At 42.5% G+C, this 25,760-nt stretch overlaps 1 protein-coding gene across 1 annotated transcript in view; it reads left to right on the forward strand.

Moving 5' to 3' along the window:
- Positions 1-11,982: 11,982 nt before the first annotated feature.
- LOC103267996 (receptor-type tyrosine-protein phosphatase T-like) overlaps positions 11,983-25,760 on the forward strand; it is a gene marked incomplete at its 3' end in the record, with an annotated part of 139,461 nt that continues 125,683 nt past the window's right edge. The window contains exons 1-3 of the mRNA XM_021716278.1: positions 11,983-12,046; positions 15,414-15,494; positions 17,711-17,982. Of these exons, the coding sequence (XP_021571953.1) occupies positions 11,983-12,046; positions 15,414-15,494; positions 17,711-17,982 (417 nt within the window). The remainder of the gene's footprint in view (positions 12,047-15,413; positions 15,495-17,710; positions 17,983-25,760) is intronic.

Genomic DNA, 25,760 nt, shown 5'->3' on the forward strand with positions numbered 1-25,760 from the left:
AAGTTTATGGTAGTTTGTTATGGTTGCCCTAGGAATGTCACACCCAATTAGGAAATAGTGGAAAAGGACTCCAAGTCAGCATTTCTGACTTCCGGACTGGTCCTCTCTGCTCCAACTTGGTGCCTTCCCGCCCAAATGCCTAAGAGTGAGAAGCAGCCGCCTCCATCTGGGTGTAGTCTCACCTGTAATCACACCTGGCAGGATAGGGCTGTGTATCCCTTGCATACTTTTCAGCAGCTCTGTCTTCTGCCCTCCACAGTCCTGCTCAATTACCCTGCCCATCCACACAGGTTCAGGGTCCTTGGAGAAGAGGAAGAAATGCACAGTGATGTGATGATGGTTCTGACACCACTTGTCCAGGCTTTTGCTTTGGCTCCTTAAGTGATCTTGCTGCAGCCATTTCCTCTGTGACCATTATTATATTCCTCTGGTCCCCAGATATAGCCTCCTCCAAGTTCTCACCTGTACTACAGGTATAAAGCCTGGAAACTACATTTCCCAGACTGCTTAGTCTGTGGGGTCCCAATTAAATCCCACCAACAAGAGACCCAGAAGGCAGAAGAGCTTGGGAAGTTATGAGTCTTCAGCCACTGAGGGTACCTATAAGGGGTATTGGCAGTCTGCTGACTTTAGGCTGTGCTTGTGTTTGTTAAGCACCCACTCAATAGTCACCCAAGCAGCCAGAACTACAGATGCTTGTTTTCCTGTGATCCCTATACTCAGGGATTTCCTGAGGAGGATCTTACTGACTACCACTCCCTCAGCCTTCCAATGGTTGTATAAAGGTCCAAGTCTTTGTGTGAAAACTCTACTGACTTAAAATATCCAGAGTAGCTCCTGTTTTTCTGATGGAACCTTGACAGAGACATTGATCTTTGTAAAATGAACATTTTGTCATGTCTCAATTCTTTTTAAAAACATCCTTGGGCTCCTGGCGGATAGTCATTTCCTTAGCCTGATCATCAGGACTTGGCTTTATCCTTGACTTTAACCCATATGTCCTCTCACATCAGGAGGACAGGACATTAGATATCTCTAGAACTTGGCTTGTGCTGTCATATACCACATCTTCTACACTCTGGCTTTTCTGCCTGAAATGGTCAGTCCCTTTTTCTACCTGGAATATTCCTATATGTCTTTTAAGAATTTTTGCAAATGTCCCCTCCAAGCCTCCCAGACAGATTGATTTTCCCCTCATTTATGTCGTCAGACACATTGTCACAGTTGGATTCTCTGGAAAATTGAACCCAAGATGGAGGTGAGTATTTATTAGGATGTGTCCTGGGAAGTGCCTCCCAGACTAGAGGCTGTGGAAGGGAAGGGAAGGGCAAGGAGCAAGCAGAGGAAGGAATTGAGCTGATGCAGACTCAAGGACACCCTGGGCCAACTCCAGGGAGAGCTCTGGCACTAAAATAACCCATCAGAGTGTTCAAGGGTCAGGAATGGCTGGGGCTTTCCACCCTGCTTTCATGAGTCACTGGATATGCAACTCCCAGAAGGGCAGGCATTGGGCCCAGGCACATTCTGCAGCTGAGACAATCCCTCAGGGACTACAGTGGAAGGCTATGCCAAAGTTCCCCAGCAGCTAGGTGACAAGTCCTTCTTTAAAGAGAGAACTGAACCGTGCATCACTGAGTCCACCATATCCATTAGTACAAGACATCATCAAGAAGGATTGCCTGAGCCCGCGGGTTTGAGACCCGCCTGGGCAAGCGAGACCTCATCTCTACAGTAAATAAAAAAATTAGCCGGGTGTGGTAGCGAGCGCCTGTAGTTCCAGCTACATGGAAGGCTGAGGCTGAAGGATCGCCGGAGCCCAGCAGGTTGTGGCTGCGGTGACCGGGAACGGCCACTGCTCTCCAGTCTGGGCGACAGAGTGAGACTCCAACTCAAAAAAATAAAAAAGAAAAGAAAATATGTATTCTATATCTCCGCATCCTCGGTACCACGTACATAATGCTTGATGACTGAATATGTGAGTAAAAAAATGGATGAATGAATGAAATGAATGAATGAATATAGAGTATGCAATGAATGGAAGTTCAAGCAAGAAGGAATTCCTTCAGACAATTTCTGTACAAGTTAAGAAGTTTGGCCTATACCTGTCATCTATGCTTTTGGCTCTGGGCCCCAATATATCAATTTTGGTCAAGACGAGGAAAAAGCAGGGCATAGCTTAACTCTTAGTATGTGTGGTGAAACAAGAATCAGAAAATCCTGAGAAGTAGATGAAGCATTGGGTCCACAGGTTTGAAGTGAGACCAGAGGTCATACCAGACAACACAGGATTCCAGAACTCCACTCTGGATACTCAAGAGTCCATGGTGGAAATAAATCTTAAGGGCCTTTGGGAATTCCAGTCTCTTCCAGTTTCCAATAAAAATTCCTGTGAGAACAGATATAAAGGCAAAAGGTCATAGCAACACTGGAAAGTAAAACAGGCGAGGCTTTGACAGATCTGGGAGAATTTTTCCCCAACTCTAATGTTAATTGCAGTGGTCAGCAAAAACATTAATCACCTATTCTGTCCCCTTAACAAAAGTGAGATGGAGCTTTCATTCTTCTCTTTCTACTCCAACTTTCAATGGGACAGACATCCCTTTAGAGCATGAACAGAGCTTTCTGAATCACTCAAAGTCCTATTGTTTTTCTCCCACCCTTTCTTTTTACATCTTGCTGGAGGCTGAAACTCACAAATACAACAAGGCAAAAATTAGCAGGGAAGTTGTGACTGAATGTTGCATCCTGGAAGGTGTAGTTTTCACAAGTACTGTGCTATAGGTGGGCTGTGAGGAATGCTTCTGTGGATGGTGGTTTTTCATGTACACCATCTGTTCCTAGTGTCAGAGAACCAGGCAGTAAGTGTAGGAGTGGATGCAATCACCATCCTTCTCAATCTAATCATAGTTAATAATGATAATAATAATAGCTAGCGTATATTGAGAATTTAATGCTTTTCTGGTACTGTCAGAGGTCACAAACTGCAGCCCATGGGCCCATCTGCTACCTGTATTCATAAAGCTTTCTTGGAACACAGCCTCATCCATCCATTTATCTGTTGTCTATACAGTTGTCACACTCCAACAGTAGAGTTGAGTAGTTGTGACAGAAATTGTATGGCCTGCAAAGCCTAAAATATTGACTATCTGGCCCTTTGTGGTAAAATTTTGTCAGCCTTTCTACTGACCATCATGCACATTAATTCAGTTAATCCCCATGCTGATCCTAGGAGACTGGTCTTTTTATTATCTCCATTCTACAGACTGGGAAACAAAGACAAAGTGAATCTAAGGAATTTGCCTGAGGATGTACCTTAGGAAATGGCAGAGCTGGGATTTGACTGCAGGAGTTTGGCTTCAGAGCCTATATCTTAATTGCCAAGCTCTGCTCTCAGGTACAAACCAGTAAGATAAAAGAATCTTCTGTATATTAGGAATTAGGGTGTATCTGAGATGTTCCTGTCAATCTGCTTTCCAAGTATGTATCCAAGAAGAGGATTTGACAGATGAGGGACAAGCCCACTCTCCTTGTTCTATTAGCAAAGTATAAGAATGACTGGTCCATGGTATTTAGAAGGGAATAGGTTGAGACTCAAGAAATTTAGTCACAGGCACATGATTTATATACTATGGAAGGGATGCAGCATCATAAATTTCCTCTCCCATCATTATTTCCCTTTCCTGGGGAAATAATCACTGCAAAGGTACTTCAGAGCTTTGTAAGATGAGTTAAAAATCAAGAACTTAAAATGGTAAAATCATGGGATAAAAGGCTGGCACGCATTCCCTGGGGGGCGTCTATAGGAGCCCTATTCAACTTGTTTCTATGCTCTTGAGGAGAATTTTCATCTCAGCAAACTCTCTCTGATTAAGCATCTTGACTGTTTTGTTCACAGCTGTACTCTTGGGGTCTACAACAGTGCCTGGCGCATAGCAGGCACTCAATATACATTTGTTGTAGAACAAACTGGCGATATCAGTGAACAAGCAGCCCTGTGGAAGGGGTGCTTGCTCCTTTCCCAATGGGATCTGGGGAGAACTTCAGTGCAGACAAGGCTACTGTAAACTGTTATCCCTCATTAAACCTCTTCTACAGGAAAAAATTTACTGATCACAGTCCCAAGCCCAATTAAATACCCCAGCTCCTTAGAAGGCACTAACCTATGCCAGGAGATGAAACTATAAGGAAATACTCAAGACATGTGTGATTGTCTTTTTATAGTGAGTAATTTTTCTACCCCTCCTTTCTGCTTTTCTGTTTTTCCCCCATGTACCACCTGATCATTGAAAGCAATATACTGCCTGGATCAATACAGTGAGACACTGTCTCTACAAAAAATTACAAAATTAACCAGGTGTGGTGGTTCACACTGGTAATACAGGCTACTCAGGAGGCTGAGGTGGGAGGATCACTTGAGCCCAGGAATTTGAGGCTGCAGTAAGCTATGATTGTGCCACTGCGCTCCAGCCTGGGCAATCAAGTAGAACTTGTCTTAAAAATGTGTATATATATTTCCCCATGCTCTTTCCAAATGTGATATTTAGTCATATCTGCAGAAACCCTCCTAAGGACTGCCTTAGAGACCTCTTCGGGCGATGAGAACACAGTAGGTTCTATAAAGCTTATTAGGGGTTGAAGTCTGTCCCCCCCCAAATTCATATATTGAAGTCTTAACTCCTAGTACCGCAAAATGTGATCTTGTTTGGAAATATTTATTGCAGATGTAGTTATTTAAGATAAGACCATATTTGAGTAGGTGGACCCATCATCCAGTGTGACTGGTGTTTCTAAGGGGAATCTGGAGACAGATGTACACAGCGATTACACCTGAAGGCAGAGTCAGGGAGGAGGATGCATCTACAAGCCAAGGAATGCCAGAGATCACCAGCTAACCACCAGATGCGAGGGAAGGGACCTGGAACAGACTCTCCCTCACTACCGTCAGAAGGAACCTACTCTGCCTACACCTTGCCCTTAGACTTCTGGCCTCCAGGACTATGTCAGTCAACTTCTGTTGTTTTAGCCACTAATTTTGTGGCTCTTGTTATGGCAGCCCTTGGAAACACATCCAGAGCCACCTACATGCCAGCTATCAGCATTAGAGCTGCCTCCACTTCCGCCTTTCATCTTATTCTGCTCTGTCTTTCCATCTCTGTCCAGGTCCCACCTCAGGGCTGGGCTGAGGTGGAGCCAACAGGTCCATTATCTTTGGTGGTCTGGATGTGGAGACCATTGGACTGAATGTGGTGGACAACAGCAAGAGGAAGGAGATCCAGGGGGCAGGTTGGTGTCTGCATTGTAGTCAAGGGGGAAAGCCCAAAGTGGATTTTCGTAGAAAAATTGCAACAAGGGAGGAAAACCTGTCAGTAATGGAAGAAAGAGCAGACTAAAATAGAAAGGCAGCTTTGCAGCGGAGTAGGGGCAGGTGGAAGAGTGAGGGATGAGAGGGAAAGAGGGAGAGGTTCAGATGAAGCCCATAGAGCACATCAAGGGGTTCAGGGGCTTGATTTCAAGAGGCCCCAGTTGACAGCCATGGAGAAATTTTGGTGACTTCAAGAAATCAAGTAGGACCGGGAGGCTCCTTATGTCTGTTGCTGTGAGCCACCATTTCTCTCCATCCATCCTCCTCTTTCTGTCTCCTGAAGTGTAAGGGTATCCTTGGTGCCTTCTCAGCAATGAGGGTCCCACTCCCAGCTGGCCCTCAAGGGAGTAGAGATTGGAGTGCTACACGGAAGTGCAGGTAGAAAGGCAGTTTCAAGAAAGGCAGTATAGGCAGTGGTCAAGAACATAGGCTTTGAGCCTGTGCTACAGTGCTGTGAACTCAAATGACCTGTGTCTTCACAGGAAGAGTAGGGAACACCCAATGGACAGGAGCTAGCATGGAGCCACTGGATGATTGTGGTCCACCCAAATAGGCTGAGGCACAGGCAACCTGCTTGTAAAAAAGTGGCTCTCAAGCCTAAGCATATAGCGGCATCACCTGGGAGGCTTGTTAGACCCCAGGTGGTTGAGCCCCATCTAGAGTATCTGACTTAGTCTCGGTTGGGACCCGAGGATTTGCTTTTCCAACAAGTTCCCCATGATGCTGATGCAGCTGGCTCAGGGAACCCACTTGGAGAAGTGCTGGCGAAGAGAGATGCTTCCTGGGGCCAACTTGGGGGAGATGTTTCATGGCATCAGGGTGCCTGCTAGGGCCACTGCCTGTGTGGATGGTGAGCCTGGGAGCTACCTTGCTTTGTTGGTTTGTGGAGTCAGTTATTGCTCAAGGGCTCAGGGATGCTGCTACCGATGACCATGATAGCTGACGCTTACATAGCTCTCTCAATATACCAGTTACCTAGTCTAAGCATGTAACATATAGACACGTTTAACTCACCTAGCAAACATATGGGGCGGCTACTACTTTTACCACCATCACCCCATTTTTCAGATGAAGAAACTGAGGCAGAGAGGTTGAGTAACTTGCTCAAGGCCACACAGCAGGTAGCTGACAGAGCTGGGATTTGATCTGACAAAATGAATCCTCAATCCATACACTTATCCCACGTTATTCTACTGACCCTGTGGGGACAAAGAGTTATAAATGACCCTGTAGATGCTGGACAAGTTATTTGGCCTCACGTTGCCCTCATTCTTGCCTTAAAAAAGAAAATAGCTTCTCCAATCTTAGATGAAAAAAAAAATACCTTTACATAAAAAAAAAATAAGCTGTCAGGATTAATTGGATAACAGCTGTCAAAGTCTTGTAGCTCCTTAGAGGATGGTAAAAGAGGAGGAATAATTATTGTGCTGTTTTTCTATGCAGACCCTAGTACATTGGGGGAGTCAATAAGTGTCTAATGATATTCTTGGTAATTAGCAATGATGGAAGGGAGACTGTTCAGGCTGGAGGAGCTTGTTGAGCTGGGCAGCAGGGAGAGCCTTCACATGTGATAGCCTGTAGCCAGAGACCACCTGCCCATGAGAGGGGTGGGCAGGACATGGGCCAGGGTAGGAAGGAGTCTCTTCAAGCAGGTTAGCGTCACTGTGGCAGTACTGGTTGTTGATCTGCCCAAGTTTATGGCCCCTGCTCTATGAGGGCTGGGAAATTAGAGATGCGTAAGTCCAACGTCTCAAAGTGCAACCCACAAGTCAGTTGCATCTATGTCACTTAGAGGCTTATTAGAAGTGCACATTCTTGCATGCCACCCCAAAACCTACTGGGAAGGGGGACCCGGCACACTTTAATGAACTTTCCAAGAGATTCTGATGCATGTTGTGATTTGGGAACTGCCTTGGGAGTCAGACACACCTAGGTTTGAATGCTGACACTACCACCATCTGGCTATGTGACTTTGGGCAAGTCACTGCACCTCTCTGAATATCAAGTTCCTCATCTATAAACTGAGGCATGGGAGGTTAGAGGGGTGGTCTATAAGGCACTTGCTTTCTAGCTACAATTTCTTCTGGTCCCTCCACAAGGCAGAGTCTGTCTTGCTTCTTGACTTTGAAACAGGCGTTTTTGTCTGCTTGGGACATTCTTTCTGTTCCCTCTTTCTGTCTGGCACCTACATAAGTTAGACCTTAGCCACAAGTTTATTTCCTCCAGCAAATTGTCTTATTTTTAATACCTCCTCCTTCACATCAAATCTAGGTTAGATACCTCCCTCTGTATTTGGTTTATCATAGAACTTTTCATATTACTGTAATTTATTTTTTCATGTCTGTAGTCTCTCCGAGGGCAAAAACTCTTCCGTGCTGACTGTTATTCCCTTAGTGTCAGACACACAGTGTTTACACAAGTAAAACTTGAGGTGAGAGTCAATTTGATTAAATGTCTAGAATTCTTGGTTCTGATGGATTTCACGAAGAGACCAGTGGAGGGGTTGGCCTTCATGCATGGAAACACATGGGGGAAACTGAGGAGGTACTAGCAGACTTGGGGATACAGTGGCTGAGGATTTGAAGTGAAGACACTGTGGGATTGGGGAACAGACGCTCTCTAATAGATCTCCATGGGGCTGAGGGGCCCATTTGGTATCAGCACTAGATAGTGTGATACACTCACCTCCAACACTCGGAATCCAGTCTGCCACAGAAGAACAAGATAATGTGATGGCATGTGGCCAATACTCACAGAAAGAAGTCCTTCCTAGCATCCCCAGGGCAGACATTTTGCAGAGAGTAACTTAGCTTGTATTTATTTATTTGTGTATTTATGTATTTATCCTGGACAGGAGTGTGGACCTCTTTGACAAATAGATGGATGCTCTGTTAGATGGGGGAGGGGCACAAAGACAGAAACATTCCCCACCGTTGACCTTGCCACTCATCGTAGGTGGTGAGGTTGCTTTTTGGATCCAGTTGTTGTAAGGGAGATAAAAGCATCGGGTAAGGGGAAAGGTAGGTTTTAATACTCTGTGTCTCTCCAAGACCTGGCGTTTTAAAGCTTGGGAAATAATAGCAATGACCCAATTTAGTAATGTGAAGGCAAGACAGAGCCATTTTCACAGGCTTAGTCATTTCTTCCTTGTGCTGTTTCTCTCCCCCTTTCCATTTGTGTCTTCTCCCACTGCAAATAGACGAGGTAATAATCCAGTGTTTTCTATGGAGCATGGCAAACATGCTATATATAAGACACAGTTGAACATTCTGTGAGTGTAATTGGAGCATAAATGTAACTAATCAAAATATTATCATGCCAACGGATGTGTGAAGAGTTTGGAGATTTAAAAAAAATATATTTTAGTTCCATGTCATTTCCATTTAGAGCTGCAGAAGCAAAGGACTCAGCCCAATGAATGTCAAGAACAATTTGGGGTCTGACAATGTTCCCGGCAGCCCCGTTGTTCTCTTAACTCTTAATAAGGCAGCAGCTTGCCAGCTGATTTAATCTTTGTTCTTTCCTCCCATTCTTTGCCCTTCTTCCTACGTGAACCAGCTCTCCAGGGCAAGGCCAGCTCACTCCAAGAAGCTTATGATCACTCCTTCCCATCAAATACGACATGCCCACTTATGGCATGGAGCCTGGAGCTGAGTGATAATTAGAACTTTCTGGGCTTTGAATCCTGGCTCTACTACCAGCTGTGTGGCCTGGGGAAAGTTACTGAACCTCTCTGTGCCTCAGTTTTCTTATCTGTAAGAGAAGACCGATAGGGTTTACATTAAAATTAAATGAATGAATCTAAGTAAAATGTGATAGCAAGTGTTTGCCATGACTGTTAAAAGCATGAGTGACTAAGAAGAGACAGGAAATCACATGAGAACGTAGAACAAGACCCCAGGAGAAAGGTCTCTCCTCTCCAGCCCTTCTTCAGGAGAAGCCTAGGCAGAAAACCCAAGGCATCCCTGGCTCCTAACTCACTAGTTGTGTAGAGTCATGGAAAGTCACAGCAAAGTCTTGGAACCACCCACTTCTATGTCTAGAAGGAACTTTAAACACTCTACCTGCACACCTGTTTTGCAGGTAAAGAAACAGAATTCTTGCTCACAGAGGCACTGCTGGCTAAAGTATGTGCTTAGGAAGGGGTAGAAAGTCTGGGGAGACTGGCATCATCTGACCTTCCGTGGTATCTTGATCTTGCCAAACTAATGGTGCTGTTTCCAACAACAAAGAACAAATCACACATGACCTTCTGTTTTGCGATTTATGTAGCTGAGTTGTCATCCTGTTGTGTTTGGGGTTCCACTGTTTTTTCTACAGTAACATTCAGTTGCCCTCTTGGGATGCTGAGACCTCATGTTGAGATATTGGTGGAGGCAAGTTATGAAATGATCGAGGGTGAAGACATAGGTCCCCATGTGCCCTACGGAGTACCCCCAGGTCTGTTTTCATCACACAATCACTGTAAGGACCAAAAAAAGAGAATGCCAGGTGAAATGTTTTTATATTGGCTTTCCTTTTTGATTGGGAAGTCAAGGGGATGCCAGGTTATTAAAAGGTTGTTCGTGGTTTCAATTATTCTGCTTTGTCACCACATCTTTCTCCTCTGCTCTCTTTTCTCCCTACTCAGTATTCTCACCCTCACCTATGTTTTCCTTTCCCTACTTCTCTACCTCCTCTTCCCCTGTCTTCCTTTGTCCTCCCTTCTTTCTCTCCATCTGTCCTTTCTCTTTCCCCTCCTCTCATCTTTTCCATGACTCTTTTGTTTTCTCCCTCTTTTCTTACTTTTTCCTCTTTCCCTTCCCGTCTTTCTCTTTTCTTCCTCCCTCTTCCCCTCTACCTTCATCTTTTTCTCAGGAAAGTGGAAGGAATGCTGGGGGCCTAGGTATTTGGTCTTTGAGGGAAAGACCCATGTGTACATAAACCTTTGCTGGCTATGCTTGAGTTGGGGTGTCAAGCATGGGTTAGCACAGAACCACTTCCACCAGCTCCTTCAAACGCAATCACGCGGGGTTAATATAATTTTTAAACTACATTATCCACACCTACCTGGATTATTAGATAGCTGTTTCTTGGAAAATTACCTTAGCCAATTTGCATATGAAATACTTAAACCCCAATTTATTGGTTTGAATGAATGGTTACAGAAATACTTATTGCTTGTTCACACAAACTGATTGACAAAGTGTTCACAGTACTCAGTTCCTCTGGAATTTCAGGATGTGTTTTCCTTGTTTTAAATAGTTATTATATATCCATTAAGCTGTAATTAACACTGCCTCCCCATTTTCTAGTGTATTAGAAAAGAAACAAATTTCTTTTTTTGTAGACACCTGATAATTAGATTGCTTTCATAGCTAATAAGAATAATGTTGAATATGTTTGTTAGTATGGCTATTGGTTTATTATTATTGGCTTCATGACTACTGGTTTTCCTGGTAATACTAGCAGAACTATGCATTTCTCTTACACATACATTTTCTTACTTGAAAGTGCCTTGTGCCTTTTGATGCTTTCGTGTCCCTTGCACTTTTATTATGACCAGACAGCTAAATTTCATCATTATGGACTTTTAAATCAGGACTTGTCCAAGATAGCTCAAATAAAAGTATACACTCTGATGTATAGGAACAGTAATGCAGGAGTGACTGTTCTCTGGACATTAGTGAAAGCCATACATAGTAAGTGGCATTTCAGGAGTAGTAAAAGACCTTGGTGGGACTAGGTAGTGTGAATTTCAAGAAGGGCATCACCTAGCAAAAACCCACAGGCAGGGAAGTGCACAGGATGTTTGGAGTGTATATTAGTTTGGTGTTACTGCTGTAACAAATTACTACCTATTTAGTGACTAAAATCAATACAAATTTTCATTCTTAGAGTTCTAGAGGTTAAAAATCCTAATGGTTCACCTTGGGCTAAACTCAAGGTGTTATCAGAGATACATTCTCTTCTGGAGGCTCTAAGGGAGAATCCATTTTCTTGCCTTATTTCTAGTTTCTACAGGTCACCGGTTTTTTTCAGGTTTTTTTGGTGGAGGGGCTCATATCCTCTTCCTCCATCTTCAAAGCAAGCAGTATAACATCATCACATCTCTCTCTAACTCTGATTCTGACTCTCTAACCTTTTTTGTCCACTTATAAGGACCCTTGTGATTATATATTGTGCTCACCTGAAAAATCCAGAATACTTTTTCCATCTTAAGGTTATCTACTCAATAGCCTTAATTCCATCTGTACCTTTAATGATCTTTTGTCATGTAAGGTAACATATTCACAGGTTCTGGACACTGGGATGTGGACGTCTTTGAGAGGCCGTTATTCTGCCTACCACAGAGTAGATGAGGGCCGTGTACATGTAGAGTCTTTGCACACAAGGCATGTAGGAGGCTGCAAATATCTTCATGAAAGACCTTGAACTTCAGAGGAAACAGAGTTTACTATAAAGGAAAACTTTAGTGGAAGTAGAGATGGTACTGACTGCTGTTTTATCGGATAGTAAAATAACCAAGGCCTATACTGGTTAGGAAGTTGTTGCAAAAGTCCTTGCAAAAGTCACTGAAACTTGTTGCAAACAAAAAGTCCATGTTATGAATGCCATGGACTTGAACTAGGCCAATAGCCATGGGAGTGGAAAGGAAGAAGAGGATCCAAGAATGTAAGGAGGAATCTCCAGTCTTGATGCCTAGTCAGTTGTAGGAGGTGGGGATGGACAGCAGATTTTATTCTGTTTCTTAATGGATTCCTTGCTATTTTCTTCTTCAGTCTATCAAGGTCTCCCTGCTATATTGAAAAACAAACTTTGGAGATATGGGAAAGACAGAAAAACTCTTTTTGAGAACCTACAGTGCAGCAATTTTTATCTAGACACTTTATAAATGCCATTTCATTTAATCTTCCTGACCACAATATGAAATGTGTTTTTATGGCCATTTTATAGAAGAGGAAACTGAGTCTCAGGAGTTTAAGTGATTTGTTTGAGAAAATTAGAGAAGAGGTGTCACTGGGATTCCAGTTCAGGGCAGTTGATTCCAGGGGCCCCAGGCTAGAGACTCAACAAATAGTAGTTGAACTGCATGCCAAAACTGAGGCTGGGGGTGCCTTCCCTCTGTACACATGCTTCCCTTAAAAGTCATATAACATTCCTACAGCATTTCTGCTTCCTGAGGGAGAGAGAGTTATATTTTCCTTTTAAATAGCTCTTTGGTAAAGCATTCCTGTTGTACAACTCAGGTAAGAAAGCACAGAGTTGTTTGTTGCAGAAAACTGAAATGGGAATCAGAAAATCTAAGTCTAAATTTTCATTGTGTTATGTGACCTTGAAGAAGTCACTTGATCCCCACCGAAGTTAATAAAATGAATAGGTTGGGTTAGTTGAGCTCCTGCGACTCACCCGGTATAATGTGTTGTTTTCATGAATAATCTGCAACTTCTAGATGAGTGCTATCCAACAGTGCTCTCAGCACTGTCTAGTATGGTAGTCACCAACCATGTATGTCTACTGAGCATTTGACATGTGGCTAGCATCTCTAAAGATATGATTTTAAAATTCCATTTACTTTTAATTAATCTAAATTTAAATAGGCACATGCTGCTATTGGATTGGAGAGTGCATTTTTAGGCCCTGAAGTCTCTACTTCCTGAGCAAAAATAATTGGTTTGAGTATATATCATTTTCTGGCTGTGTGGCTTTGGGCAAATAGGTTCACCTCTCTGTTCCTCAATATATCTTCCTTTTTAACTGGGGTAGCATGGCACTACCTCCTTGGGATGCCAAACAATGCTTGGATCAATGCTTGGATATATAGGTTTTATAATTCCATTTTATAAATGAGGACAGTGAGTTTTACTAACTTACTCTAAGTCACACAACTAAGAAATGACAGAAGTGGGACCAAAACCGAGTTTTCTTGACTGAAGATCCAGGACTCATTTCATACTACCACAGCTACTTGGCTATAGACAGCATTTGGGGCCCCGCTGCCATCTATCCCTTCACGTAGGTGCTGGTGCTGGGAGCTGGCAGGGCCACCTGTCTGCAGGGACCGCACTGAGCTCTTAATGCTCAAGGCCCTCAGCTGCCAGTCGCCTGAGCACACTCATGTAATCTTAATGAACAATGTGCAAAGCCATTAAAAACTCAATTAGGACTTTCTTTTTACTGCCGACGTGAGGAAATGCAATCCTGAGGTGCTCATGTGTAAACACAATAGCCGCCATCTGCTGTGGAGAAGCATTTTGCCTCCAAAAAGGGGATCTGTGTTGCAGACACATCAATAATGGGGCGCTTATCAAGGCATTATTATGCACGAAGGGGAAAAATGCAAAATTTACGGCCAGTCAGAGACTACTTCTTGGTTTAATTCCACAATTTTCAGTGCTATGTATAATAACTATGAAGAAACGAATGCTGTTTTATGTTCCTTATCACGTTAGTAGTTTTTTTTTTTTAAGGGAGAAGGAAAAAAGAATGTATTTACAGTCTTTCTCTTTCTTGTTTCTGACTGATCTTGGCGTAATGACCGGCTCATTTTTGATCTCCAGGAAACTGACAAACCTGGGATGATATTAATTATGCCAACCTGTTGATCAAAGAGGGCCCCACTGCGCTGCTGATCTAGTGGGGCTTTCACACTTGAACAGTCTCTAATGGCAGGCCTGTGCTCAGTTCAGAGACACGGCTTCCTTTCTTTCTGCAGGATGTGACTGGACCTCTGTCAGGTGTACAGTGGGCTAGATGTGGAGGTGGCTAGAGATGGCTGGATCCCTCCCCCGATGACACTACACTTGCATTGCTGCCTCTGTGCCTTTGCACGTGCTGTTGTCTCTGCTTCACGTGCCTCCTAATTTACCACCCAGGGTTGCTGCTGTTAGTGATGGTCCTATGCAGAGCATCTTGTAACTTTTCTTAGTAGCGGCTGTTTCGCATCTTATCCCCTTGAATAGAGGAACTTGTTGGACGGAGGAGCCAAGATAATGATAATGCTAGCTGTGGAAACAGTTAAACTTGACAATTTCAAGGGCTTGATAATCCAATAATAGTTTACTTTTTCTTTACCTAAAGTCCAAAATGATTTTCCTAATAGGAGGTGGTCTCTGGAGTGGTCATGGTCATTCAGGGAACTTGGCTTATTTTATTGTGACTCTGTCTTCCCTAGTCTCTTGAAATCCTGAACATTCAGCTGGTAGATGGGAAAAGAGAATGGACCAGTGATTCTTACACCTCGGTGTGCATGCAGATGACACATGCACACCGTGTAATTCTTGATAAAATGCAGATCCAGATTCAGTAGGCTTGGATGGATCTGAGATTCTCATTTCTAACAAGCCTCCAGGTGATGCTGAGGCAGCTGATCCAAGAACCATCCTCTGAGAGACAAGATAATGTAGGGTAGAGGTGTGGGGTGAGAGGGATGTGGCTTATATGGACCAGGCCCAGAAGTGGTGCATGTCATATACCCCAGTGACTAGAACACTGTCTCATGGCCCCACCAAATGCTAAAGAGACACTGGGTATGTAGTCCAGCCAGGCATGTGGCTTCATGGTTGTGCATGAAGGCATACAGCACAGGGTTATCTCCACCTCCTCAGGGAGCCTGTTCTGCTTCTGAAGCTAGAGTGGAAAGTGGGAAATATGAGCCATGGAAAGAAAACCTTTCCAACTCCCGCTGCTGTGGATTACACCTGGTGTGAACGGGCAGGAGGAAAGGAGCTGGCATGTGCCTGGAGGCAAAAGGGGGACTCCGAGTGGCCATGCTGCCTTGCTTCTCAGGCTGCCTCCCCTGTTGGGACAAGCACACTTCTCTGTGGTAGGGTCAGTCACCCACCCTTTGTGGGTCTTGTGGGTCATTACTTATCTGACCAAGGAAACTGGAACCCTGTGGGATGTAGGCCAGCAGACAGATATAAGCACGGATACAGACTCAGTCTTATCTCTGAGCCTCAGTTTCTCCTCCTGCAGTTGTTCCTTCCTTGCTGCCTCACTGGGAGATAATGATAATTACATAGCATGTGACATGGAGATAACCTCTCCACTTACCCTGTGTTACTGCCAGATCATGAGAAACTTTACTCGCTTGCAAACACTGGCAAATATACCACCTTTGCTTCTCTTCCAGTGTCTTCTACTGCAAGAGGTGAGTGAATGTTCTCACTGGAAGGATGGTGAAAATCTGATAGACATTGGTTGAGGTTTCTCCATGTTTGCCACCTTGTTCCATGTTGACTCCTTTTTGGTTCCAGCCCATCCAACTGCCCCAAGTGGTCATCCTGAGAGGCCAGCTCTAGTCTTGGGGGTCTGGGCAGAGACAGCGGGTGGAGTTCATGGTCATTCCTATGCTCTGCTTGCTGGATCATGGAAGAAAATGCAGAAAGTCTAATTTGGCTTCAAGTCCAAGTTACTTTACTTTGGGAGGAATAAAGTCGAGGATTTGAACCTTCTCTCTCTCCTGCGTGTTCTTAAATTCATTCAGAACCCAGAGAAACAGCATTTGATTGATGCCCTCTAGGACCCCAACAAGATACAGATTGCCCAGCAATTATTAACTGGAAGCTGTTAGCCTTTTTGGTATTAGGCTAAAAGAATGAGGTGAAGTGGCTCATCTTGGCTGAGGATAGGTTTCATTCTGAGTTGAAGATTTTAGTGGTTAAGATTTCAAAATAACAGTGGTTTTCTAGGTGGAAATATTCTCCTTAGAATCTCCTGAATTTATCTTCTGATAATGCAATTTATTGTATAGAATCATAGAACTATAAGCCACAGAGTTCAGCCTTCCCAGTTGATTGTGAAATTTCTTTAGGCATCTTTTCAATTTGTCCAGGCTCTGTTTAGTTGTCTTCATTGATGGGGAGCTCACTTTGTCTCTGGTCAATTCATCTCATTTTGTACCAACTTTCCTTGTTAGAAAATTCTTTGTACGTTGAACTGAAACGTATCTCCTCATGGTTTCTTTGTGAGTCTGCCCTTTTACCAGGCGGCTATATCAATTAGTTGTTGCCACAATAATGCCGAAGAAACTCAGCAGTAAATAACAATAAGCATTTATTTTTTGTCATGTGGGCCTGTGCATTGACCGTGTATCGGATGATCTTGGTTGGGCTTGGCCATGTGACTGTGCTTCTAGCTGCAGGAGTGGCATGATTTGGGTTTTCACTATCAGTTGAGGTCAGATTTCATCCATATATGTTTGTCCTTGATCCCAAGCTGAAAGGGGCAGCAGTTACCTGGGGCACATTCTTCTTGTGAAAGTACAAAAATACAAGAGGGCAAGCCCAGCTAGGCAAGCACATTTTAACCTTTGCTTGAATCATTCTGTTTGCATCCTGTTGATCAAAGCAAGTCAGAGTCAAGGGGTGGGGACACACCCTCTGCTTCTCCTAGGAAGAACTGCAAAGCCAATGGCAAAGGACTTGGATCCAGGGATCAAAAAATGGGAATAACCATTTAAACTGTCAAAGCAACTCAAAAGAGGCTCACTTCCTATCGATGAGGCAGCCTTTTTAATGCTGGGAAATTGTTATATTTTCTGCAAACAGTAATAATAGCATAAGTTTTGAGGTTGGAGGGAATCTAGGTCTCTCCCTCCCTGTTTGAGTGGCCCAGATCAGGTCACTCAATCATTAAGTAAATTAAAATTCTCTATATCCTAGGGTCACTCTGAAAATTACATTGAATAACATATGAATAAGACACCTAAAATCAGCATTGATACCCTGTAAGTGCTTAGCAGGGATCACTTACCTTCCGTTCCACCTGAACATCTTTCACTTGGTCCTCACATTTCTTCAGTGTCTTCCTTGACTATTGAATATGCTTTTATATGTTCTTTTAAAATATGTGTTCCGTGTACTGAATGCAATACTCCAGGTGGAATATGTTGTAACAATGGTTGTAACAATGGCATATTGTAGAGGTTCTGCCTCCATATTGTAGAGGTTCTGCTTCCATTGAAACAGCCCAAGTTTGCATGAGGTTATATTTCATCTCATTTCACCTGCAGAGATAGCAGGTGACTAAATTTCTGGGGTTTTATTCCATGCGTCCTTCAGGAGTAACTGAATGGGATGTTTCTTCTGTGAATGTTTGTGAACTGTCTACCTTAAATCAATACATGATACCATCTCACAATTCCTAAAACCACCTTATTGGATGGGATTTTTTTATTCCCAATTACAGAAGAGGATACTCAAGCTCAGAGAGATGTGACTTTCTCAGGATCAACCAGACCCTCCTAGAGTGACTTGATCTCTGGCCACTCCTCTGGCCACCATGCTTATGGGTGTGACTGATTTTCAGAAGGATTTTCTTTCTCTCTCCTTGTCTCTACTTCCCATGCCCTTTGTGGGTCTCCAGGATCCTTTATGATGGTGAACAGCTCTGGCAGAGCCTCTGGCCAAAAGGCTCACCTTCTCCTGCCAACCCTGAAGGAAAACGACACCCACTGCATCGATTTCCATTACTACTTCTCCAGTCGCGACAGGTCCAGCCCTGGGGCTTTGAATGTCTACGTGAAGGTGAACGGGGGCCCCCAGGGGAACCCTGTCTGGAACGTGTCTGGGGTCGTCACCGAGGGCTGGGTGAAGGCAGAGCTCGCCATCAGCACCTTCTGGCCACATTTCTACCAGGTATGACATTTTACTGTGGTTTGATTTTTAAAAATGAATACTAGATCCTTACAGGTGCTAGTACTAGAAAGGACTTCATTTTTTTATCCATGTGTACTAGAATTCTCCTACCTGGTTGCAGAGTTGATCCCACATAGCCCTTGCCTCTCTGGAGATCTTCATTTATAGGAGAATACTGATACGTAAATAAAATTACAATATAGCAGGACACATGTGCCTAGCCAGGGTGCTGGAGATACATAAGAATTGATTTCTTTTCGTAAACTCAATGCGTATAGCAACCTGATGAGGGAAGTCCTATTACTATCCCTATTTCACAGATGAAAAGATTGAGGTTCAGAGAGAGAAGATACTAGTCAAAGATCACCCCTGGGGAGAGGAGTGTTTGGCGGGGAAGGCAATTAGGATGACTCTTAAGAAGAGATGCCAGTTAGGCTGAGTCTTGAAGGATGAATAAAAGCATATCGAAAAAGGTAGGGAAAGGCATTTGAATTGTCAAGAAAAGTATGTACAATGGGTTAGAGGAGTGAGTGACAGATTATAGCAGAGTTTGAAAATTCCAAGTTGTTTAAGGGAACATTGCAAAAGAGATATCTGGGGGGAGGATCAGCCTGCAGGAGGAAGCAGATCATGGGGGGCTTTGAATATCAGGCTAACAGATAGAACTTATTCTCTACTCTAGAGCAATGTTGTCCAAATGGTCTGTGGTGTAGGGACCACATGTTCTTCCAACTCATTGTGAAGTATACTTTTATAAATCATAATAAAAGATGTGGCAGCAATGCCAAATTTCTGTAACAGTTTCTAAACATCTCTCTCACTTTCTCTACTTATCTCCTTGTGGACTGATGCACACGGTGCACAGACTGACCCCAGTCCATAAAGCATGCTTTGAGGAACATAGCTCCTGGTCACCTTGACCTGGGACTGCTGAAAGTCTCTCTCTCTCTCTCTCTCTCACACACACACACACACACGCACGCAACAGTGTTATTAAGGTAAAGTTTACATATCATAGAATCCACCTTTTTAAAGTGTGCAATCCAATAATCTTTAGTAAGTGTACTGAATTGTGCCAGCAGCACCATAAAGCAGTCTTTGAACATTTTCATCATCCCAGTAAGATCCCTTGTGCCCATTTGCAGCTAATCCTCACTTGCATGGTTGACAGGTTTTAAGTTAGAAAGTGATGCAATCAGATCTGTATTTTGGAGAAATTTCTCCAGTGTCTGAAGCCGAAGATGGACATGAGGGTGGCAAGCTTAGTGGCTGGGGGCTTCTTGGACATTCTCCAGTTCAATATCCATGGTAGACCTCTTCAGATTTTAGTGCTAGGAATACATTTATCTATCGAGATCATTTGTTGGGTTTACCTTAATAAGACAATTCAAGCTTTATTTCCCTTTTGCCTTGGCAACAAGAAATCAGAATTTTATACTCAATTACTCTCAATACTCAGACTGGATTTTTGCCATAAATATTTCTATTGTATTCTCAGTGGCTTGTGATTTAGTTTTAGAATAATTTTATTGTCCCTTGTTATATTTCTTGAAGTTCCTTTCAAAAATAGAAGTGAGATGATGCAGATGACAGTAATAGTGGTGATGGTACAATGATGGTGAAGATGATACCTGCCATTCATTGGGTGTTTACCATGTTTCAGGCACAGCGCAAAATAGTTTGCATATGTTTCCTTGTTTAATCTGCAAGATAATTCTTTGAGGCAGGCACTGCTATACCCATTTTATGGACGGTGAAACTAAGACTCAGAAATGGTGATAACCCAAGTTCAAATGGAGGAAGAGCCTTGTTTTGTACCCATTCTGTTTGATTTCACAGTCTAAGCTAGTACAATCCAATGTAAAAATAATGGGAGGCACATAAGTAATTTATAATTTTAGTAGCTATATTTAAAAAGTAAAAGGAAATCATTGAAATCAATTTTAATGACATTTTGTTAACCTAATCTATCCAAAATACTACCACTTTAATGTGTAATCAATCTCAACAGTTATTAATAAGATGTTTCCCATTCTTTTCCCTATCAGTCTTCACAATCCAGTGTATATTTTATACTTACAGCAAGTATCAATGCGAGTGCTCCGTTCTCAATAGAAATGCTGATCTGTATTTAGATCTCATTAAATGTACAGCTGAAGAAGTGGTTTCATATACAAGTTGTCCCAGACATACTTAATAGTTTTCCAGTAACTGAATTGAGCATCTGTTTTAAAATTTGAATTTAAAGTAATTAAATAAAATGAAAATTTCAGTTTCCGGGTCTCATTAGCCACGTTTCAGTAGTTAGTGGCTGTCGTAGTAGTACAGATGGAAACTCTTAACCACTTGGCTCCACAACTTCCTCCAGAAGAGTTCTCGAAAGGCTTGGCCATGCCTGGAACTCGCGGGTGGAAAGATGAAGGGTGTGACTCTAACACTGGACTCTCAGAAAGAACGTGGGCTTCCTGGTGAGCTAGTTATGCTAATTCTCATATTCCATTGCTGGAGAATTGTGCATTTGCTTCTTGTAGTCTCTGGATCTGAGTTTGAGGGTTTTCTTAAGGTTTATATTTTGGAATCTTTTGTCAGGAGACTTAAAGGAGACAACATACTTTTAGCAGGGACTGCCAAACAGTGCAAGTTTCTTCCATGACCCCAGAAAGCTGAAAAGCAGTCTGGGGAAGGGACCTAAATAGTATTGTGACTACATTTCCTTGAGTCCTCTCCCACCCTGATCTCCTCTGCCCATCCATGGGGTGGACAAGGAGCAGAGGCAGGAGGTAAGGAAAGTTAGAGACTAGAGAGAAAGGAGGAAGTGATAAAGAGAAGAAAAGAGAAAAAGAGAACACAAATCCTTGGAAGAACTCATCAAAGCATCCCTCAGTCACTCACTCAATATATTTATCTACTTGTCAGTCGATTAGCATCTTGTGCAAGCCAGGCAAGAGACAGGCATCAGTAATATGGAGGTGAGTTGGACAGAGCCTGGCCTTGTAGTGATCAGTGTGGACTGTCGTCATGTTAAGGCCTCACTCCCTTCTTCAGAGCAGCAAGAAACTATCACTGGGAGTAGCTAAAAGGAGAGACCTTTGATTTTAACACATGTGTCACCAACAACGTGATGTGCTTTATCCTAGATGTTTTGAGACAAATTATATACTTTTGGCCTCATTATTTCTGTGTGTCTTTCCCCTTTGTGTAGCATGTTTTAACACGGTCCTTTATCTGAAACTCATGGTGTCAGATACATGTCAGAATTCAGAATACTTGAAATTTAACGGGTAATATATTTGCATATTCTGTATATTTCATAACAACCCTAGTAGGGTCTTAGGCAGCACCCTCAAAATCAAATAATATTTTACAGCAAAACTTACACATACACAAGAATTGGGATAAATAAAGACTAAGTAGAGTCAGGCCAGCTCATTTTGGGTTTTACCACCAAATTACTTTATAAAATCACTAAGGTGAAGTATGTTGTTTTCAGAGCTTTTTGGGTTTCAGAGTTACATGAAGAATCTAGCTCTATACTCTCTACCACATGATTGCATGAATGAGGGGAGAAGACCTTGCCTGTACATCTTGGGAAGAATCCCCCCTGCATGACTGGTCGAGCATGTGCTATGTAACATGTGCCCCCAATATACTCTGTAGTGAAGGCTGAGGTGGTCAACTCACAGCATTTTGGAAGAGCCACATGGTGTGTTCCCTTCTAGGAGACTCACAATTAGCCAAGTGGGGGTTCTGAGGAGTCAGAAAGAACCCCGTTTAAGGGTGTTTAATTTACCCTCCCCTCTCTAAGTTTGAGCTTAAGCCCTTTTTTGGTCACGTAAGCACTTTCCCACAGGGATGATATCTGGAGATAGTGACCCTACATCACAGGTTACTGGGATTGCCCTGATTTACTCCTATTGTGCCCCAGTTTCAATGATACATTCTATAGTTTTTCTATTCATAAAGGTTTACATTACGTGTATTAGCATCTGTGGTTCTGGTGTATCCTCATTTTGTGCATATGGCAAACACTTTTCTGTTAAGGGCCAACCAAAAAATACTTTTGTCTTGGCAGGCCACATAGTCCCTGTTGCAATTAGTCAACTCTGCTATTGTACAGTAAAAGCAGAAATAGACAATATGTAGATGAATGGACCTATCTGTGTTCCAACAAAACGTTGTGTACAAAAGCAGGTGGTGGGCTGGATTTGGCATTCCAACCATAGTTTGCTGAACACTGTTGTCAGTGATAAACCTGACTTCCAGAGTTGGACAAAGAAGTCCAGGAGCACATTGCAAACTGCTGGCATGGCTGGGGCCAGACTCTAATACCTTGGTCTCTGGACTGTACCCAGTGGATCACTTAGTACAAACATCAGGTATCTCTGGTGTATCCCCAGTGAGGCTTTAAGGTTTCAATTAGAAACTCTCTATCTAGGATGGGACCATAGGTTTTAATACAATGAGCAAGAAAATTGACCCTGGAGGGGACAGTCACCCATTTGCCATGCTCTTCGATGGAGTGGCGGGAGGTGGGGTGGGGTGGGGGCTTTCCTGAGCATCCTTTCAAGCTCTATGAGAGGCATGAGAACTATATAGTAGCTCTCTATCTTACATAGTAACTTGTCCTGTCCTCTAGAATTGGGGACATTGCTGATAAATTCAAGTCCCTATGATCCTGTCTAGGCCCTCTGGCACCAAGTTCAGCACCCCACCTTTAGGAAAAATAGCTTGCTCTTTCTGAGAATCTTCTGTTTGCTAGCTGTGTAATGTGAGCTATATCCCATCATCATTTGGAATCATAGTTCTCTTGTTTGTAAAATGGAGAGGATGTTAGGTATAATGATGGATCCCTCTATGGGTTAGAGAACATACACTATATAGAGTGTCATGTCAGGCTTGCAGTGGGCCCCAGAAGTTGTTGGAAATGAAGGAAAAAGAGAGAAGGGAGAAGGAGTAAGGAAGCCTTCTTTAAAGAAATAGCTACTGTTGTTTAGTCTATAGTTGTAACCTCCTTGCTGTCTCTGTGATACACAGCATATTTGGGAGAATTTTCTGATTTCCAACTTGTTGGCTGCTACAGCATTGTTACATTTCCTTGGCTGAGTGCAGCAGTTTAGAAAATATATGTGTGCCGCACACACACACACATACACACATGCATACATACGCAGCCACTAATGGATACTCATGTGACCACAAACACAGTGAAATTCACAACAGAGACACAAGCACCTACAGACTCCCAGATTCAGTACACATTGTTACATGCACATGTAGGTATGGTGGTGAGAAAATCAGGGAAATCAAAGGGGTTTTACAATTCAGCAGACCTGGACCTCTAGTCCTGCACACATGAGTCTGTGGACTAAATACAATTGCTGGACTTCAGACCTCATGGTTTATGTATTAATTTATTAAATTCATACATTATAGCTCTAAAATTGACTTTTAGCTTTGTAATAAACACTAAAATCCCCTGCTTCTTATTAGTGAGCTTTCTGGCACCACGCCTTTGACAGGGCCTGGTATGAGAACCTCCCTCTGCCACTCATTCTCCCTTACCTTCCTCCTCTTGGGAAAGCAGAGGTTTATTATTTATCTATTTATTTTCAATTGACAAATACTAATTGTGTATATTTATGGGTACAGTGTGATGTTTTGATCTCTGTATATACATTACAGATTTAATCAAGCTAATTAACATATCCTTCATTACACCAACTTATCATTTTTTTGTGGTGAGAATGTTAAAAACATTCTTTTAGCATTTTAAAAATATAAAATACAGTATTATTAACTGTGGTCACTGTGCAGTGCTAAATGACTAAGTCATGTGTTTCAGATCACAGTCCCTTTTCATATTAATATTTGATATTAATTTTAGTTTCACTTTAGTTTTAATGATTTTGAATCTTTCTGTCCCAAGATTTAAAAAAAGAATAATGTCTATGAATTTTGCAGCTACCTGCTTGCTCTATTCTGCCACATTCCTAGGTAAAATTACCTTTTATTCAGTGCTTATGATTGCTATGTAGACCCCTGAAATTAAGGACTCACCCAACTGGGCTTGAAACTCAGTCCCCTTCCCAGAATTCCCCTGACATTCTGAGAACTTCACTCACAATTCAGGAGGGTTTATTACATGAGGCCCAACCTACCTCCCTTGGAATTTTACCCCATCTCCTTGTTTGTCCACCCCACGCCTTTCCACTAAGCAGCAAATCCTCCTCCCTGTTTTATACAGGTCTCCTTGGGCTGATGTGGGAAAAAATGTCTTTCCTAATTTTACCCTAAGCAATCTCTTCCCCTGAAAGTATGTATGTTTTTCTACCTAAGAGGAGTGGTGATGTGCCAACATTCTTTTAAGCTTTAGGAAAATGTTTGCAAGCCCCTTGAAATTTTTGCTAGACAAATTCTCTACTTGAGGACTATAAAAGATCCCTTAAACCATTGCCTGACGTAGTCGCACTCTCCATTGAATGTGAACAAAATCCATTTTTTAGGGGGGTTAAGTGTGTTTCATCTATGTGCCTCTCCTGGGAAATTACTTTCTGGCTCTGCCCAATTTCTCATGCACAGAGAGACGTTTGTACATTTCTGTACACACCCTATCTTTTCAACACTTGCACCAGGAGGTCTCTAATGAGGCTTTTGGAACTGGCGTGTATGTAATTGACAGTAGGTTCATAGCCTTGGGGCTGAAGAGTACATATAGAGAGGCTGGAATTCCCAGTCTGGGACCTCTGCTCCAGTCCCTGCTTTCAGGGTCTCTGCCTTCATATACTGACATGGAGCACCACTGGGTATGGATGGCTTATATCAGTCCCCCATCCCATCCTATCTTCCCTGTCCCCTGTAGATGGTGGCACACAGCACCAGTGTAGCCTCCTAACTTAATTGACTCTTCTCTTATTTCCTGATTTTTATTTCACAATGACCTTGGTTTGAGTTTCCTTGTGAGTATGCTTGGCTTGAGGATGGCCATTCTCTCTCTCCTCAGAATACCTGAGCAGGTCATTCCATCTCTGAAGGTAATGGCATTACCCTGCCCCATTGTGGTATCTATCCTTAGGAACTGGAACTGTGTAGCTACTGGGCAGAAATGTCCTATGACATCAGAAGCATATTGATGGAGTGATCTACTCCACCCAAAGCTATAGCTATCTTCTGGGGCACCTTCTGATCATCCTCAGTGTCACTTTGTAAAATTGTATTCATAGACTATTACCAGTTCTACTGCATATGTTTTGTGAATTGCCTGCTGAAGTCATGGGCAATATTTCTTTTGGAGGGTTTATTTATTTCTTTTGTTGATTCTTGGGAGTCCTTTATACACACAAAAAGGATATTTTTCTACTAGCTGGCAAATATTGTTCTCACTTGATTTTTAAGTTTGTCTTAGACTCTTGTTAATATAGAAAACATACCTTAACATCATAGTTATTAAAAAGGTATTGTGTGACTTTTAAGACACTGATTTTTAAGACTTTGTCATTAATTTCTAGTTTTAGTGAATTTGATTGGACTCAAACCTATAAAAATTTCTTCTTTGAGGGATTTATTGAAGTCATACTGTGACCTAGTATATGGTTTTTTTGTAAAAAATTAATGAGCATTGGAATAGAAAGTTTATTCTCTCTTTATATTCATTACATACATCTAGTAAATACATTATTATTATTTGTATTATATACATACTTGCTTTTTCTTGTTTGATTAGTCAGAGTCTAAGATATAGGTTAAAGTCTTCAAATGTGCTTTTTAAAAATCAGTTTTTT

The sequence above is a fragment of the Carlito syrichta genome, unplaced genomic scaffold (assembly GCF_000164805.1).
Source record: "Carlito syrichta isolate Samal-C Ts95f unplaced genomic scaffold, Tarsius_syrichta-2.0.1 Scaffold308659, whole genome shotgun sequence".
NCBI lineage: Eukaryota > Metazoa > Chordata > Mammalia > Primates > Tarsiidae > Carlito > Carlito syrichta.